The 16,267-nt window shown below is 44.9% G+C and overlaps 1 protein-coding gene across 1 annotated transcript in view; it reads right to left on the bottom strand.

Moving 5' to 3' along the window:
• MAPKAP1 (mitogen-activated protein kinase associated protein 1) overlaps window positions 1-6,871 on the bottom strand; it is a 49,520-nt gene extending 42,649 nt beyond the window's left edge. Inside the window, exons 1-2 of the mRNA XM_010146399.1 lie at window positions 6,613-6,871; window positions 2,456-2,545 (exon numbers count right to left, since the gene is read on the bottom strand). Coding sequence (XP_010144701.1) covers window positions 2,456-2,545; window positions 6,613-6,871 — 349 coding nt within the window. The remainder of the gene's footprint in view (window positions 1-2,455; window positions 2,546-6,612) is intronic.
• Window positions 6,872-16,267: the final 9,396 nt, after the last annotated feature.

The raw sequence follows: 16,267 nt of genomic DNA, 5'->3' as shown, positions 1-16,267 counted from the left end.
TTCCCCCCCCACACGGCGCGGGGCGCCCCCCCCCCTGCCACTTCACCCAAGATCCGATGCACAGAAGGGTGATGTGAACCGGTGGTGCGGCAGAACAACACACCCAGACCTGCAGGGTGTTACACTCCCAGTCGGTCACTACCCCCGCAGCGTCTTTCTGCTTGTTAATCCCCAACGCGGCTCCAAGCGCACGGGGATTGGCTTGTGCACGCCTGTACGCTACCGCCACCTCATCTTTCGGCTTCATCCCTGAGGGTGCAAACCGCTTGGCTCAAGACAGTAGGCAGACAGATGATGAGGAGGAGAGAGTCTTTTTTCCCCTCACTACCCCAGACGTTCCCTTTATCCTGGTCAGTGTACTTTTGTTTCTGTACACAGCAATTAAAAATGGGAATCACAAAACCCACTCAATTGCCAGATTCCTCCATTCTTGACTACATGCCCCGCACTGTTTCCCCAGGACAGAGGAGGAGTGTCTCTCTCCAGTCAGACCCCTTTCTGACGGGGTCTCTGGGGGTGGTATCCTCAGACTGACAAAACAACAACTTCCCAGCACCCTTTCTGTTTGCGTGGGGGCAACCGCAGGCTCGACCTAGTCTGAAGCTCCGACAAACACGGTCAGATGGCGGCAGCCCAATTCCCCCATCTGAGAACAGCTATTCCCGTTGTTAGTGCTTTCATACACGTTGTCCAATAACGCTCAACTGAAGGAACAAAGTCTCACACACAGACATGCGATGAAGAGGAAGACACGGTACACTCCCTCCAGGAGTGCTCCCCTTTTTCCTGGCCTCCTCCTACTGTGATGTCCTTCAGGCACCAAAGTGAGAAACACGCAGAATCTCCGTGACTACACAGAGAAGGAAAATCAGCTCTGTCAGAGATCCCAAGAGCCTGGAGTGTGATGTAGCTTACTTTTTATTTAAATTTGTTCTGCCCCAGGGAGGGACGGAGCTATTTGACTGCTGCCCCAGCACCTTCTTGCAGAGGGGACACCTCCACTACTGCTGGTTGGCAGACTGAGTCCATCTTCAGGGCGGCACGAGAGGGGAACCGGATGTCACGGTGGAGCCCACGTGAACAAAGCAACACAAACAGCACAGACCCAGCCGTAGCCTGGAGCCTGCACGAGACTCAGTGCAAAGGAACACCAAGCAGCATAGTTCAGGATAAAGAGAGGGAATTGCACCATTACTGGTCAAATGCTATAAAATATTGAGCAAAGGGTTGGAGGTTACGGTAAATTAAACTTTAAAACCTACAACTCTGCTTACAGAAGTAGAAAGGCAAAGGCATTTTAGAATGCATTAATAGAGGTCTCAAACATCACTGAAGCCTGTGCTAAGGATTAGTGCAACCGTGTTGCTCATGTGAGCAGCTTTGTTCACTCCCTGAAAAAAAAGATAATATAGAGCTGGAGAAGGTTCTGCAAATGACAGCCAGGAAGATACAAAGATTTGGGGGAAAAAAAGGGAGATTACACAGGGACCTCATTAAGATACACACAAATTTTGAAAGAAGTAGGCATGACAGACCTTACAAAGGTTGGAATGTGTGTCAAATGCAACAGGGATAGATACTCACTTGAGCTATAAAATGGGAGAATTGAGACAGATTTTTCATCTCACATATTACAATTTAAATTATGTAGAACATCCAGTCAGAAATACCTAATTATATAATTAAAAAAGAAAAAAACCCACCCCATCTTCTTTGAAAAATCAGTCGTACTAGTTTTCCAGGGAAAGGCTAGATCAGCTGAGGCAGCACTGATTACACTTTCACTTACGTAGATCATACATACACGTAATTTCTTAACGTCTCCCCGTTACCTAGAATAGTAACCACAAAAACAAGCTTACAAGAGTAAGCTCTACGAAATTCTTCACCACCTCGGGTACGCCGAGCGCCACGGGCAGGAGCCAGAAAGCCGCAATGTGTGCGGAGATAATGATCCTGCACTTTGAATGTGGACACTTGCCAACCACCTCCCCACGGTGCTGACGTGCCCTGTCCTTACAAACCTCCCAGTAACGCCAAGAGCTCTGCTATATCCAGCTCTTGCTCTCTGAGACAATAGGAGCCTCAGAAGACAGTGACGCTACAAGGTGACAGAACACACACACGCTGAATTAACACCTTACATCACAAAAAAATAAAGCAGCAACTAGAATTAGTTCAGAGCAACAAACCAGGTTGTAAACATTTGGTCTTTCCTTTGCCTTTATTAACAATGTGAACACCCCAGTCATAGCTGAAAACATGGGAGAGGCCTGGGGCACCCCCCCAGGCAATAAACTATGGGAAACACACAACTGGGGCACGAAGGCAAACACAATAATTGGCATTTCCTCTATGATTTGAAAGCTTCAGTGAAAATGACAAACTGAAAACACTGTAACCATCGAAAGCAGAAACGAACACAGCAGGAAAAGAGAAGATTGTGTCTTTTTACCTGAGTAAGAAGTATTTCTGTCCTTCCACTGAACATTTTTGCATTTTATTTGATTTTGTCTCTCTTTCCGCAGACGTTCTAGTCTCTGAGCTTGAAAAGAAATATTACAACTATAAGTTTGTCAATGAAAGTTTACTATAAACAAAGACATAATTAACTACCTTTATATGAATAAAGATGTTTTATACTGCATATGTAGGGGAAAAAGTCATAAAATTTTAAAGGTGGCACCCCTGAAAAGCAAATACCAACAAAAACATGAAAATGTTCTTGATTTATAATTGAAATTAGAGGATATAAAACATTAATAGAGATCATAAAGATAGTATTAACATGGAAGAGAATAATAAAATGTGAAAACTTCTGTGATTAATATGACATTTCATTATATAAATCATTAATAACGGTCTTAAAGGAATTTTAATGCACAAATGAACTGAAGTGAATATTACATTACAGGAATAAAATTACTGTTATGAATTACTCTACCCGTTTCAAAAATTAAAGATAAATGAACTCAGACTAGACTATTAAAGTTTTAAATATAAAATCCTTTATCTAAAAATCATGAAAATTATAAAATGTCAAAGCTATATAAATTAGCATAGCTTTTTCTTCAGTGTGCTGAAACAGTTTATAGGTAGTAAAATAAATGATTTGTATCTTCACAACATTAGTCAAATCCTAAAATGAATATAATATTTCTTTACGTATATTTTGACTCCATCTTCAAAATACGGTTTGGAAAAAAGCCTAAAATAGTTATAACATCAAAGAATTTACAGGCCAGGGCACCAGATAACACCTTAAATTATCTCTTTGGTAACAGTAAGGTCTCTCGCAGGAAATGGTCAGCTGAACCCGGTAGAAGCTACCGATGGCAACGAGCACAAGAAATAACTAATGCTAAGAAGTGACCACTCAAAATGGGGAAGCAGATTAGACTGGGAATTAGGGCTAATAATGTTGATCACTGAAGGAAACAATTTGCTGGATGTATTAGCAATTTTTGATACATTGAGATCATTCATTAACCAAAATGTGTTTGTAGAAGAGACTCCAAAATGCTAAATTATTCTGACAATTTTTAGATACAATTTGAGTTCCCTGAGCCATTTCACCAATTAAAATAAGGATAATAAATATTTTCTATCCCCCCATTATTATTCTTTTACATTTAGGCTTTGAGCTGAATCGTACACACAAGTGAATTTTTTTGCCCCCACATAAACTCTCAACCTGGGAACTGATGAACAAAATCCTTTGAGGTTTGAGAGCTGCGGCGAGTAGCTCAAGGCAGCAACACGAACAGGGACACGGGTCCTATTTCCCACTTCTGTCAACACAGGTTGGTGCCTAAACACCTCTCTGTATCTTACTCTCAGTGAAGAGAGGATGTATCCCTGCTTCTAAGCTTAAACACTGGGTGAGACACTACTGGAGCACAGGTATTCTGTTCTGAAAGAAACAGCTTGGGGCTTTTCCAATTCCTGTCCAGACTGTGGCTCAAAATTGCCTTCCAAACCCCTTCTTCCCAAACAGGCCACCATAAAATATCTGTTAGATTAATACATAAACAACGGATAAAGGAAAAAAGGTAGAATAGCAATAAGAATAATGCCTGGTTTTTCCTATTTGATATTGCCACGCCTTGTCAAATCAAATGCACCAAGCGCAGTCACGCCTTCACTCACCCCCTCCCGTTCTACCTACACTTGATCGCAGACCATCACTCACTGTGGGACTGTATTATAGCAACTCCCAATCAGATGGAATTATCCGCACCCGTTAGAAGTCTGGGTTACTTGAGGCTCATTCCCACACTAAGCGTGTTAGCTTGAAAGCTTTTCGCATGAGAAGTGTCTCCGACCAAATGCAGTTCCTGTTTCATGAACTATCAGCAGCTAGATGAGCCTGTGCGTCCAGCCACGTGGATCGGGAGCTTCCTGCTTTCCCATACACCCAACACAGCCCTGTCTCCACCTGAGGTTTTAACACCCCTGGATGCGGCGGAAGGAGGCAGTGAGGAGGTGGAGCCCAGAGCCGAAGCCCCATCTTGCTCCCGCAGAAACGGAGGAAGAACGCGGCGGCACACGACCCGTGTTCTCCCCAGGCACGACGTGCCGTACCCTAACACCTCACTGCACGTCCCTTTCAAGATTGAGGGGATAACTTGGATATTAGAACGAACAGAAAATTCACTTCCAAATCTGCACAGCCACCTGAGAACTACCGAATAACCAACACCTCCGTAGTCTCCGTGGAGATGTGTTGTTTCTGCAGTAACGCATCATTTCTACATTTTATGGAACAGGCACCACCCTGGTAAGGCACTTTTATTAAAACAGCTTTGCAAAAGACAGTAACAGGTTATATTCTGCCCAAAAACAATGGTCAAAGATGGCATAAGCAGAAATCATTTTATTTAGCAGGGTGTAAAACCAAGGACAATAAAGAAGAGTTTGCATGGGAAAAAAGTCAGCCACTGTTACCTGCTGATACACAAAACTACAGTCTTCCCTTTCCAAACCTGCTCAGGTAGTTATGGATTCAGCAAAGAAATGTCCTTATGTTTGCCCATTTTAGGAGCAAAAATTGCAGATTGCACAGTTAAGGAGTTCTTGTACATATGAGATGTACAAGCACTTTGCTCTATGGGGGTGTGTAACTCTTTTCTTCCCCCAAGAACGTGGATAAGTACTTGTGTAACACAAAAAGCATTCATGTTGAGAAGAGTTAACTTTAGTTAATTTATGCCTCTTCCTGTATTTTTCAAAAGGGTTCAGTACTGACCAGCTTGCATTCTTTGTGGGCTTTTTTCCACACTGCTCTGTTTCAAATCGTAGCCTGACGATTGCCTTGGTAACTGTCTTGGGTTCCTGGTGGCACCAGCACACAACGGAACATAAAAGACACGCCAGATGAAAAGCGGCAAGAAACCGGCTCCCCCAGGGACTGAGTCTCCCGCCCGTTGTTTTGGAATATGCCAACCACTTGGAACCTGAAATGGTTTCAACCCATAATTTAAATGGAGATTATCAAGCCTACTCACATGGAGAAATCATCCTTCTCAATTATTTTTTGGAGCAAAAACAACTGTAAACTTTGCCTCTCCTTCCTCATAAACTGTACCGTCAGCTGAGCTGAACAAGACCTCAAGGACAACGCGAGGCAGTCTGGCACACCGAGCTTTTCCCCGTGCCCTAAGTCAGCTACAGATTCATCTTACGTCCAGATCCAGCTCTCCATCACAAGAGGTCAGCGCCCCGTCAATTCTGCAACTTTGAACAACCACTTATTTCTAAAAGGTGTTTCAAGATACTCAACACCCTACAATGGTTTGCCTGCTAGGTGGAGCACAGATGTTTTCTTTGAGCTCTAGGTGGTGTTATAAACCTTCAAAAACCATTTGAAAAAATATATTCTGTAACAGGGAAAAAAAATAAAAAGCGAGATCAGTATTGACCCACCTGCACCAACCTTTTCATATATAGTTTATATCACAGAGTTTTGGTCCATAGCATTCCTCGAGTATAAGTTCAAGTCCGAATATCCCTCACAGGGACCAACAACTGGGACAGCTTTCTTCCAGTCCACTCAAACTGAGCGTATTTTGAAAGGGTGTAAACCCTTCCACTTCCCAATTTGGTAACTGAAATCCTAGCTCAAGGTTTTTCTCAGAAATAAAATTTCAGAAGACAAAGTGTAGACAAATCACTCCGTTGGCTCACATCACACTTCACTCCTCTTTTGTAACAAATCGATTTGACGCCTCACTAGGTAGATTTTTCTCAGAAAATAACTATCCTGTTCAGAAGTTAACACCCCTCCAGACAATGACAATAGAAATATCAAAGACTCTTCATGTACTTTGGAGTTAGACTTGATGTCTTTACAATTTAGATTTTTTTACACATAAAACTGACTAGCTCAGTGCTCCTCCATACATGAATAAGTAAAACAGCAATTAAAACTCAGTTGACAGCACACTAACGCAACTGAATCATTACATGTCCTTTTATAAAAAGGGTCTCAATGTTACAAAGGAACAGGCTGACAGATATCTAGCTAGTCATGCTCTATTTGTCCGTGCAAGCCAGACTGATAAAAAGCGAACGTAAAAGGCGAATGTTATCTTGGCTGCAAACACCACTTACCTGTGTTTGATCGTCTTCTGATTCCGAAGTCCCAGCTTGAGGTAATATCGACTGATTGGGAATACACATAGCCCTGAGTCTCACCGTTGCTTCCCTGTGTTTCTGAGCCACTGTCCCCGTATGCTGACGAGGGATTAAACTTCTCCAGGTCGACATCGTGATCTATCAGGACCATTTCGCACATCCCTGTGTCATCACTGGTCACGTGGGACTGCCGAATATGAGCGAGTATAATTGTTGGGTTGTCCAGGAAAGCCATTCTGTCCACAAGCCCAGCACTTCCCTATACTATCTTCTCTCCATCTTGTTCCATGGACACACGTACCTGGAAATAAAACGTGCACAGCATTTTAGGAAAAAACCCCCCACAAAAACACAACAACAAAACCCTGATTCAAAGAGGTTTATATTTTGGATGCACCAAACCTGAGTCAGTTTTACACAGTGAAATACTTTAATTCTGCTGCAGTTTACTGAAGTGACACTGCTGAGATCCACATGAAGAACAGAGGTCTGTGAGGACAGCTTGAAACCTGAACCCCAAGACAAAGAACAAAACACCTCCAGACACCTCCCATTACTCTACAACAAATGGTTGCTCCAAGGCAGAATATTCCAAGTACTACATGGAGAAGGACAGAGAGAAAACACACAAAACACACACCTGTCTATTTCAAGTAATGAATTTACAAAACAAGGAAGGGTCTTGATGTCTCTTCACCCCCCATAACAGCGTGGTACTGTTATCCTACTTCGCTGTAGCTGTGGATTTACAGTTATGTTAATCTAACACAAGGCTGGGCTGCTCCTGGAAGGGGCAACTCCATGCTCCTGCCTGGCTCCGTTCAGATCCTTCCACCACCTCCCAAAGCCTGGCATTAGCCCTTGTGTAGCTGGGAGGTGAGCTGGCTCAAAAAAATGACCTGCTGAAAATAACCTGAAAAGAAAAACCAGTTCCTAATGTTCCGGCTGCTCAGCCCGATGGTGAACAGCTGCCAGAGCACCAGTTGGAATACCCAGAGATGGGGGAGCTGAGGTTGCCTTCCAGCAGCGGCGCTCAAAGCTGGGGGAAGAGGGAGGCTGCTGGGGTTCTAAATACAACTCGCAGAGGGATGCAAGGCTCGACATCAATTCTGCAGGCTCAGAATGCCCACTGCTTTCCTAACCACTGCGCAGCTGAGAAAAACACATTTTAATACCACCTACAGAACTATACCCAGAGATGGGGGAGCTGAGGTTGCCTTCCAGCAGCGGCGCTCAAAGCTGGGGGAAGAGGGAGGCTGCTGGGGTTCTAAATACAACTCGCAGAGGGATGCAAGGCTCGACATCAATTCTGCAGGCTCAGAATGCCCACTGCTTTCCTAACCACTGCGCAGCTGAGAAAAACACATTTTAATACCACCTACAGAACTAAACGTGCTTATGCAGTTTTGACTGTAGAAACAACCACAACAAACCCTGTCCTTGCTGTTTGCAAAGCTTCTGTCAGCGAGAAGAAAATACCAAAGGAAAAGAAACTGTTTTGAACGACACAAAGCCATGTCCCATGAAAATCCGATAAAGGCAGCTGTCCTCCTCCTGGCGGATTTTAGCAGAAGGGAAGGAGAAGTAGCAGAGAAGCTCCTTCCAGGACCAGCAAATTTCCTCGTTTCCCTTCTATGCTTCCAAGGGAAAGGTGTGTTAACAGGAGCCCCACAAATCAGTTGCTGCATGTAAATGGTTGAAAGTATAAGTAAAGCTTTACCTGGATGCTTGCCGAATCACAACAAGAGCAGAATTTTGAAAGTGTATTGCAAATTGCAAACCCACCCTCCCTATCACCACACATCAGCATCCGCTCATTACAATGCTCACTATTTACATCCTTTGTAATTTTTGGCTTTTTTGCTCCCTTGGCCACAAATATTGCCATTTCTTTTCCTGAGAGACTCTGCCCTTTCTGCTTGAAAAAAAATACAGACAAATGCAGAAGTATTATATTAAACAACAGACCCAGCAGCAAGAAGGAATTCAATAAAAGCATGGTAGAGAAATAAAACTGACATGCTGCTTGTTATTAATACACTACTCCTACCATACATTTTCATAAATTATGCTATTAGCTAAATCTGCTCCATCAGTATCCTTGGAGATAGTCAAGACCCAACGGATAAGGCCCTGAGCAACCCGCTCCAGCCGGCTCTGCATAGAGCTGGGCGCTGGACCAGCTCTCCAGAGGTCCCTGCCAGCCCCAGCAGCTCTGCCTCCACGGTCTATTTTTTATTTCCTGACTATTTCCATTACAGAAAGTAGGCCTGCTCTCCCCAGAGGGTTTCCCAGTGTCCTCAAAGCAAGAGGCTGTAAGGAGAATATCCCGCCCCGGCTGTAACCACGGTATGAGAAGCCTTTAAAGCCGTATTGGTGTGCCCGGTGCTGCAAGACTCGGTGAGCGCACACACCACCACGGGTACAGCGCACAGATATTGAAAAGCGCATTGAGAATGTTCCTTAACCTTTGTTACACGCCGCGTATTAGAAAAGGCCATGCTTACCTGCAAGCAGCAAGAACTTGTTTAAACTAAGCAGGCGCCTTCAGCTCCGAAAAGGTCTGCAAACTCCCAATCAAAAATTACTGCTGCCCCATCAATGTGTCATATAAATGTTGGCATGTTAATTGTGTATTTATAAGATTGTTAATGGTTAGTTAATTTACCTCCCACACTATTATTGTACTTGAAATGATTTAATGTCTGCTAAGGGAGTTAACAACACGTAACAGCAGATGCGAGAATTTTACCTTTCTACTCCACACCCCGACTTCCCGCTACTCCCAGTCCATGTGCCGATTTAGCCACGCTTCTTTGGGGTTTCACACACGCAATCACCTTTCCCGTAAACACAAACAGTGAGAAATGGCCAGAAGTTCTATTTCAGACCCGAAAGTGCAACACAAACACATCGTTTCTTTCTCCTCTGCAGAATTTTCAAAGGACACACTAAAACTCATTTCTCACTAAATGGATGTTACGCAGAAACTCCACGAACAGTTAACGCTCCTCACAAAAACCCTGGGAAAAAGTTCAGGCACCAAAGTTCAGTTCAGATTTTTATGCCATGCTTTAGTAGCTGTTACCTACACAATGCTCCCTGGGTCCTCCCTTTGCTAAAGGGGAAACACGACTCGATGGCACAGCCCTGCTGGGAGGAACAGTGACCTCCAATGATGTGAAGGAATTCGGAGGAGAAGGTTTGCAAACCGAACGTCTCACCACCTCCGTGGCATCAGTTCCAGCAAAACTACAGATCAATTTCTGGATCTACTGAGGGTTGCCAGCATACAGCCTCTTCTGCATGCCTTATGCCCCCACACGATTATCCCATCCACAGGGAGTAGCTGAATTTAATGGAATTCAGGGACTTTGAGCATCAGCAACTTGCTTGTTTATGACTGAAGAATATGCAATAAATGACATAGAGAATCAGCCCTTCACTTTCTTCCTGATTTTGCTACTCACTTGCCTCACTTTCTATTACCTAACCACCACCCGGGTATGAATGCCCTCTCTCACCTTCTCCCTGGCCTCACCCCTGTGTTTCTGATGTGCCCCACAGGCCGTGGAGGGCACAGCCCCTCGCTACCGACAGAACATCCACAAAGCTGCACACTTGCACCGTCAAGAGGCTGACCGCCTTGCCAGGTTTCACAGGAGCTTGGTAGCAAAATCAGACAGCTGGATCTCAGTCTACTGTTTTTATGAGGAGTGTTCTTCTTCCAGTAACCCGCTGCTATATTTATGGCATCCATAGGCTCTCACAGCAAGGGAAACAAGGCTGTTATGCACACCAACCTCATTCATAACACAGCCTACAATCAGTAATGCAGAACCTTCTAACGAATTACGCAGCCCCCAGTAGGTGAGACAAAGGTCTTGAAAAGAAGATACGCAGTCCTACAGGCTATAGCTGAAACACCCAGGTGTTTCACCCATCTGAACCTGGGGAGGCAACTCCATCTGCACAACACATGAAGTGTTCTTGTGACCCTCCCGCTTGCTTGATATGCTGCATTTATGTAAATAAACAGACCATTTTCTCACTTTCCTCACCAAAAACCCCCATACATATCCCAAACCCCAGCCTGATTTACATTCACAAGTTATCTTACATCAAGTGTCACGAGGTATCAAAGTGAGAGTGAGATAAGGGGAAAGGACAGGCTGAACACACAGCTCTTAGGATTGCCATCCTTCCCATCCATCCCATCAACACACTACAACAGCAGACAGCCAGACACAGCTCGCTGCTCCAGTGCTGGACCACATGGGCCTGGGGGCTGAAACCCTGTGTCAGCCTGCTCTTACCACTGTCTTCAGGGGAAAAGATTTGACATTGAGCACGAAGCAGTCGCTGAGCACAGGTCACCTTACTCTGGGGAACCCACGGTTAATTTTGACTGTTTTCTGGTTTGTTTTAAATACACATGGTTGAACGGGACAGAATCTCTCCCTGTTACTGCCCAGCGAAAGGCGGCTCTGCACCATGGCCAGCAGCATTTCAGGCCTGGCAGCAGTGGGGCAGCACACCCCAAGCCTGCCCTCCATGGCCCCCTGCCCCCCGCTCCACTCCCCGGGCTCACGCACAGGCTCCTTCAACATTTTCTGGCAGAATTTGCTTGATAAAATGAAACTAATGACAAGAGGCACGTTTTCCTGCACCCCACCTGTCCCTGTAAGGAGTTCACAGACATCGGGTTAAATGCTTACAGCTCCAGCAAACACAACCCTGTACCGCCGGCTCATCTTCAACCTACGGACAATATTCCTCAAACCACGAGCTCACGCCACCATTCCGTGACATGCTACAGCTGGCTGAAGGGCAAGGAATATTTTCCATGCAAAAATTCTGACATGTATGCCTTTCATGCTTCAAAATACATCAGGTAGTACAGGGGAAAATCTGCTCAGACATCTAAATAAGCTAAAACAAATGATAAAAATCAGAGAAAGCTGTAAGCAACTGAAAATGTTCTGCTACAGGAAAGAGCTATGACTTCAAAATTCTGCTAATTTCAACAGGATCATTTTAGGAATCCTTTGGTTCAAACAGCTAAAAGCAGCTGTTAACTCCACAAAACCCTCGAGCCAATTCCTACAAGGTTATTTTGCTCTTTAAATTATTAAAGAGTGAGAAGCAGGGGGAAAAAAAACCTCTCTTATTCTGCAAAGCTGTAGCTTTTGTTTGTTTGTTTGTTTTGAGAAGAAAATACGTTTACATGGACTGTCTTCCTTAAGGAAGCAATACACAACTACAGCTCTATTCCAGGTAAATAAAAACTTTCCAAAGGTGTAACTTCTGGAAGGTCCAACCTGGATCTAAACCAATTACTAACGATCTCAAAATACAGCAAGTGGGAAGCATCACAGAACGTGACAGTCACCTCATTGCTCAAGGGTTCCACAGTCACTGGGCTTAAGCACTGGCTCTTACTGTGGTTCTTTAAAATGATCTTAAAAACTAACCAAAAAATAGGCAGATCAGAACAGAAAATTTGACATCCCCCATCATACAAGCTGGAGCAGGACGGTGCAAACAGACTTCCCCGTTTCTGACCTAGGTTCTGCGGGATCATTTCACAGTTAACTTCTGTCTGCAATCGCAAAAGAAACAGCTCTGGTTATCTGCCTTTGCAGAGCACAAATAATCAAAACGCTCGAACGCCAGGCAGACTCCTGCGCACGGTGGATAAAGGGAAGTGAACCACAATATATGAAAATTCAAGCTTATGTTTCAACAAAAGCTTGAGTGTGTTTAAGAATGAATACTTATCTGGAGAAGCTGTCACTCATGCTTTGGGTCCTACCATTAAAAGGAAATAATCATTTAAAGAGGTGCTCTTTCACAAGTGAAACCAGGATTTGAAAGTTATGCTGAGGAAACACTACATTACACACAACTTGCAACAAATAATCTGTCACTTTTTAGACCTGTAAATCAACCTGGCATTAGCCACGTATTTCTGTATTTATGAACCGCTTGGAATTTGGCTGGTTTTGTTGTCATACTAATCAGGATGCAAATTACACCAACTCCGATATTTTAATTATTGAGCTTTAGGGCAGGAAGGAGAGACTACTGGAGTATGCGTGGAAACTGTACACGCGCCTCTGTTTGTTTCCTGGTCTCGTCAAATCTCCATTTAGTCGTAAACGAGGCGATTCTCCACTAACCTGAGCTATCTTGCATCAAGATTTTAAGGAAATAAGTAAGTATAAAAAAATGCAGATATTATAAATTAGGGCAGACAAATCTGTATCTAGACTCATGCCTGCAAAGAGCATTCTATCAATATAGTGAAATGCTAATCTCCTAATTAACAACCTAATTAGGTAATTATGGCTTTGCAGAGGGATGCCTAAATGAAATATGACAACATGGTCACCTCTTTATATGGCACCTGTGGGCCTTTTCAGCTGTCACTGCAGAGAGTGCAATATCAATTTGAACAGATGACAAAGTGTTGTCATTTTTCATTCTGATACTGTACTGAACGGTTTGGGTAGAAGCAGATGAGAAAAGCAGCATCTTGCCTGGTTTTTGCCTGATCTAAATATGTGCAAACGCTTTGCTTAATTTTTAGTGTCTGTGATTAGGCTTGGTTTTTCACACTGGCTAGCAAGCAGTTCCTCACATCTCCCCCGCGATGTCACACTGCAATGACCTGCCACACTGGAATCCCTGTTACCCCATTTCACAGCATGAGCTCAAGAGAATTTACTATCCAGGAAAAATGTGAGTATTTGAGTTCAGCTTTAATTTGCCGATTTTAATGTAACAAACCAAGCCAGAGTCCCTTTTGAATAACAGATTACACTTCCCGGTGTACTGTTGCTCCTGATGAGCACTCTTCCAGAAACGGGGAGCAGCAGTCGCTGTCCTGCACCTTTGCTTGCACACAAAGCTGAAAAGGCATACTTTCAACAGTGGCCCTGCACTCTTACGGGGAGTCATGATTTTGCACTCATATTCCTAAACTGCTATAAAGACAATTCACTAAGCTGTAACATTCCTAAAATGAAGAAAGAAAATACCTACTTGCAAAGGGGAGGATAAAAGTGTAGGCTCTGACTGCTCAAACATTACACTAGCACTTCTATTTTGGCACTTCCCATGGTGATACTGAAGAGGCTGAAAACACCCATAAATTTTACAAGCACCTATACAAACTTCCGTCTTCAAAACAAACCCGAACAGAAAGCTTCAGCATTTTACCTTTTTTTGCCTGTATAACAGGGAGCGAGAAGCTGTCTTGTTAGGGTTTTCCTGAGCAAGACTTGCTAGCCGTGCCCTCACCACAATTACCACACGAGCATGGAAGTACGGCACCACTCATCAACTGCCTGCACCTCACTCCTACGGCTGCGTCGTGCAGCCTGCCCCACGGGCTGTAGCCCCCTCGACGCAGGGTGCTTTGGGCAGGTGGAGGACCCTGAAAAAGCTTGGGTGGGCCCAGGACAAAGCTTGGAGATGCGCTGTAGCTACAACCAGCACACGGGAGCCTTGGAACAGCCACTGGGCAGCACTGCAGTGGCACCACAAACGTGCTGGCTGATCCTCCGCACCCACCTGCGGCTGGGTTCATCCAGCATTTGTGTAGGAAACAGACCCGTGTACCCAAACAAATAGTTGTGTCTTTGTAACTTCTTTCAGTTTGTTGCCATTCCACTTCTGACTCCATGAAAATATTTTCATTGCATAAAAGGGATGACCATAATCTTATTCTGTTTATAACGTAACGGAGTGCAAGCTGCTTCTGATTTCACAAATGCTCATGAGGATAACACCTCCTCAAAAAACTCCCGCGACTACAAGCCCCTTTGGGACTCCACGTCAAATGTAACCAGACATATTCACGTTTCTTCAATGACAGATGAATCTCTCTTTCCCCTAGCTTTCAATTATCGTTTTGACAAATTTTTGGGCTGTCTCCTTCAAGAGTACACAAAACATATTCAAGGAGCTTTGTTTTGCTTTCAGAATAACTCATTTACATACAATACTTCTCAAGCAATAAGGAAAGAAGGTAGGGATTGTCTTGTACAGGAAACTGAGCTTACAGACAATGAATAGCTAGATATCAGAGTTTAGTAAAGCCTCTTGGCAGACACACACACACAACTGATATTAAAACGCATCCTAGGGTCTTTGTCAGAGGCACTGTCTAACAGAAAAGCCCTCACTTAGTCACTTCTGACAAACAGAGAGCTGCTGCTAGCAAAACCTCAGACAGCAAACTGCACAGCACATCTCAAACCAAAGCCCCTGCAGCAGCATACTGTGTGCCACCAGAGCCAGCGCTGCTACATTTCTGCTTCCACACCCCCACCCCCGAAGCTCACAGCCTCTCCTTTCCAGCAGTTGAGAAGAACTGAAGAAAGCCTGAGCTCTCCCTCCCCCTCCTCACCAAGCACCACTCCTCCACCCCCAAAGCCAAGCGTCAGTCAGAGCTGCCACAGGGGAGGTCTGCTGGTGCTACGCCGGGCTGCGCGGCTGTTGGCGTGAGCAACTTCTATTCTGTTCCCTTGCTGTCCCCTCAGTTGGGGTAACTGACCTTTCGGCACGGGGCTCTATTTCTCACGCTCCCAACTTGGGAAGGTTGGGGAAAATTGAGCTATGGAACGCGTACCACAGATGGTTCTGCCGAGCTGCTTCACGTGCTGAGGCCTCTGCTGATCAAAGGGGAAACCTGCAGAGCTCAGCCGTAGACACTTTGTTACTGATTACAGCTGGGTGAAACAGTTAAACCAACAAACAGAAGATGAAAGACTAACAAGACCTCAAACAAGACTGAGAAAGAAACGTACTAGATGGGTCTGATCCACCGTCTCAGTTATTTCTGTACAAGTCTATATGCAGTGATCTAAATTTTTTTTTATCTAACCCAAAAAAGGTGTCCGTGAACAGATTTGCTCTGAATTTTAAAAAATAACCGAGAGCACTTCATTGCCAACCTTGCATCTACCTGATAATCCCCTGAAACCTAAAATCATGCAGAACATCCTCAGAAAAATCCAAGCTTGGCCCTAGCTTCTCTTGTTTAGACAATCACTAAAGTTCACCGAAATCAACCCATCGTCGTATCTCCTAGTAACCACTTCTCGCTCCCTCGCGGCTGTGCCTGCAGTGAGAATCCGGTTCTGATCGCCACTCACGTGAAAAGCGAGAGCACAACCCAGCAGCGCGGTCAAGCGCACTCACGCTAAAAGCGCTCATCTGGCAAACGCCAAGCAATCAGAGCAATAACCTGCGGGCTGCAGAAGCGGCCAAGAGGCAAAGTTATGAAGTGCACAACCAGTAACCTGGATGAAGCACCAGGCCAGGCAAGACCTCAGTTGCACTGTGGGCCTCTAGCCACCCGTCAGGCCTGGAGCGTTTCCAGCGCAGCCCCCGTTATTCCCTTCCCTGTCCGCCTGCTTTACCACATGCTCAACTCCAGGATTTTAACCACACGTTCCTCTTATCTATTTTTCCCTTCAAACTTCACTACTTGAGCCGTTCTCGTTACCCCACAGCGGCTCGCTGGGGGCAGCGCACTGGCCCGCCCCGCTCCGCAGGGGGACGTTAGGCCGCCGCGCTGCCCAGGAGCTCCCCACGGCAGCGGGCAGAGCGGCTGTGGGCG

Source organism: Eurypyga helias, unplaced genomic scaffold (assembly GCF_000690775.1).
Source record: "Eurypyga helias isolate BGI_N326 unplaced genomic scaffold, ASM69077v1 scaffold21682, whole genome shotgun sequence".
Classification (NCBI taxonomy): domain Eukaryota; kingdom Metazoa; phylum Chordata; class Aves; order Eurypygiformes; family Eurypygidae; genus Eurypyga; species Eurypyga helias.
Note: the sequence above shows the minus strand (reverse complement) of the source record. Positions and strands in the feature narration are given on the sequence as shown.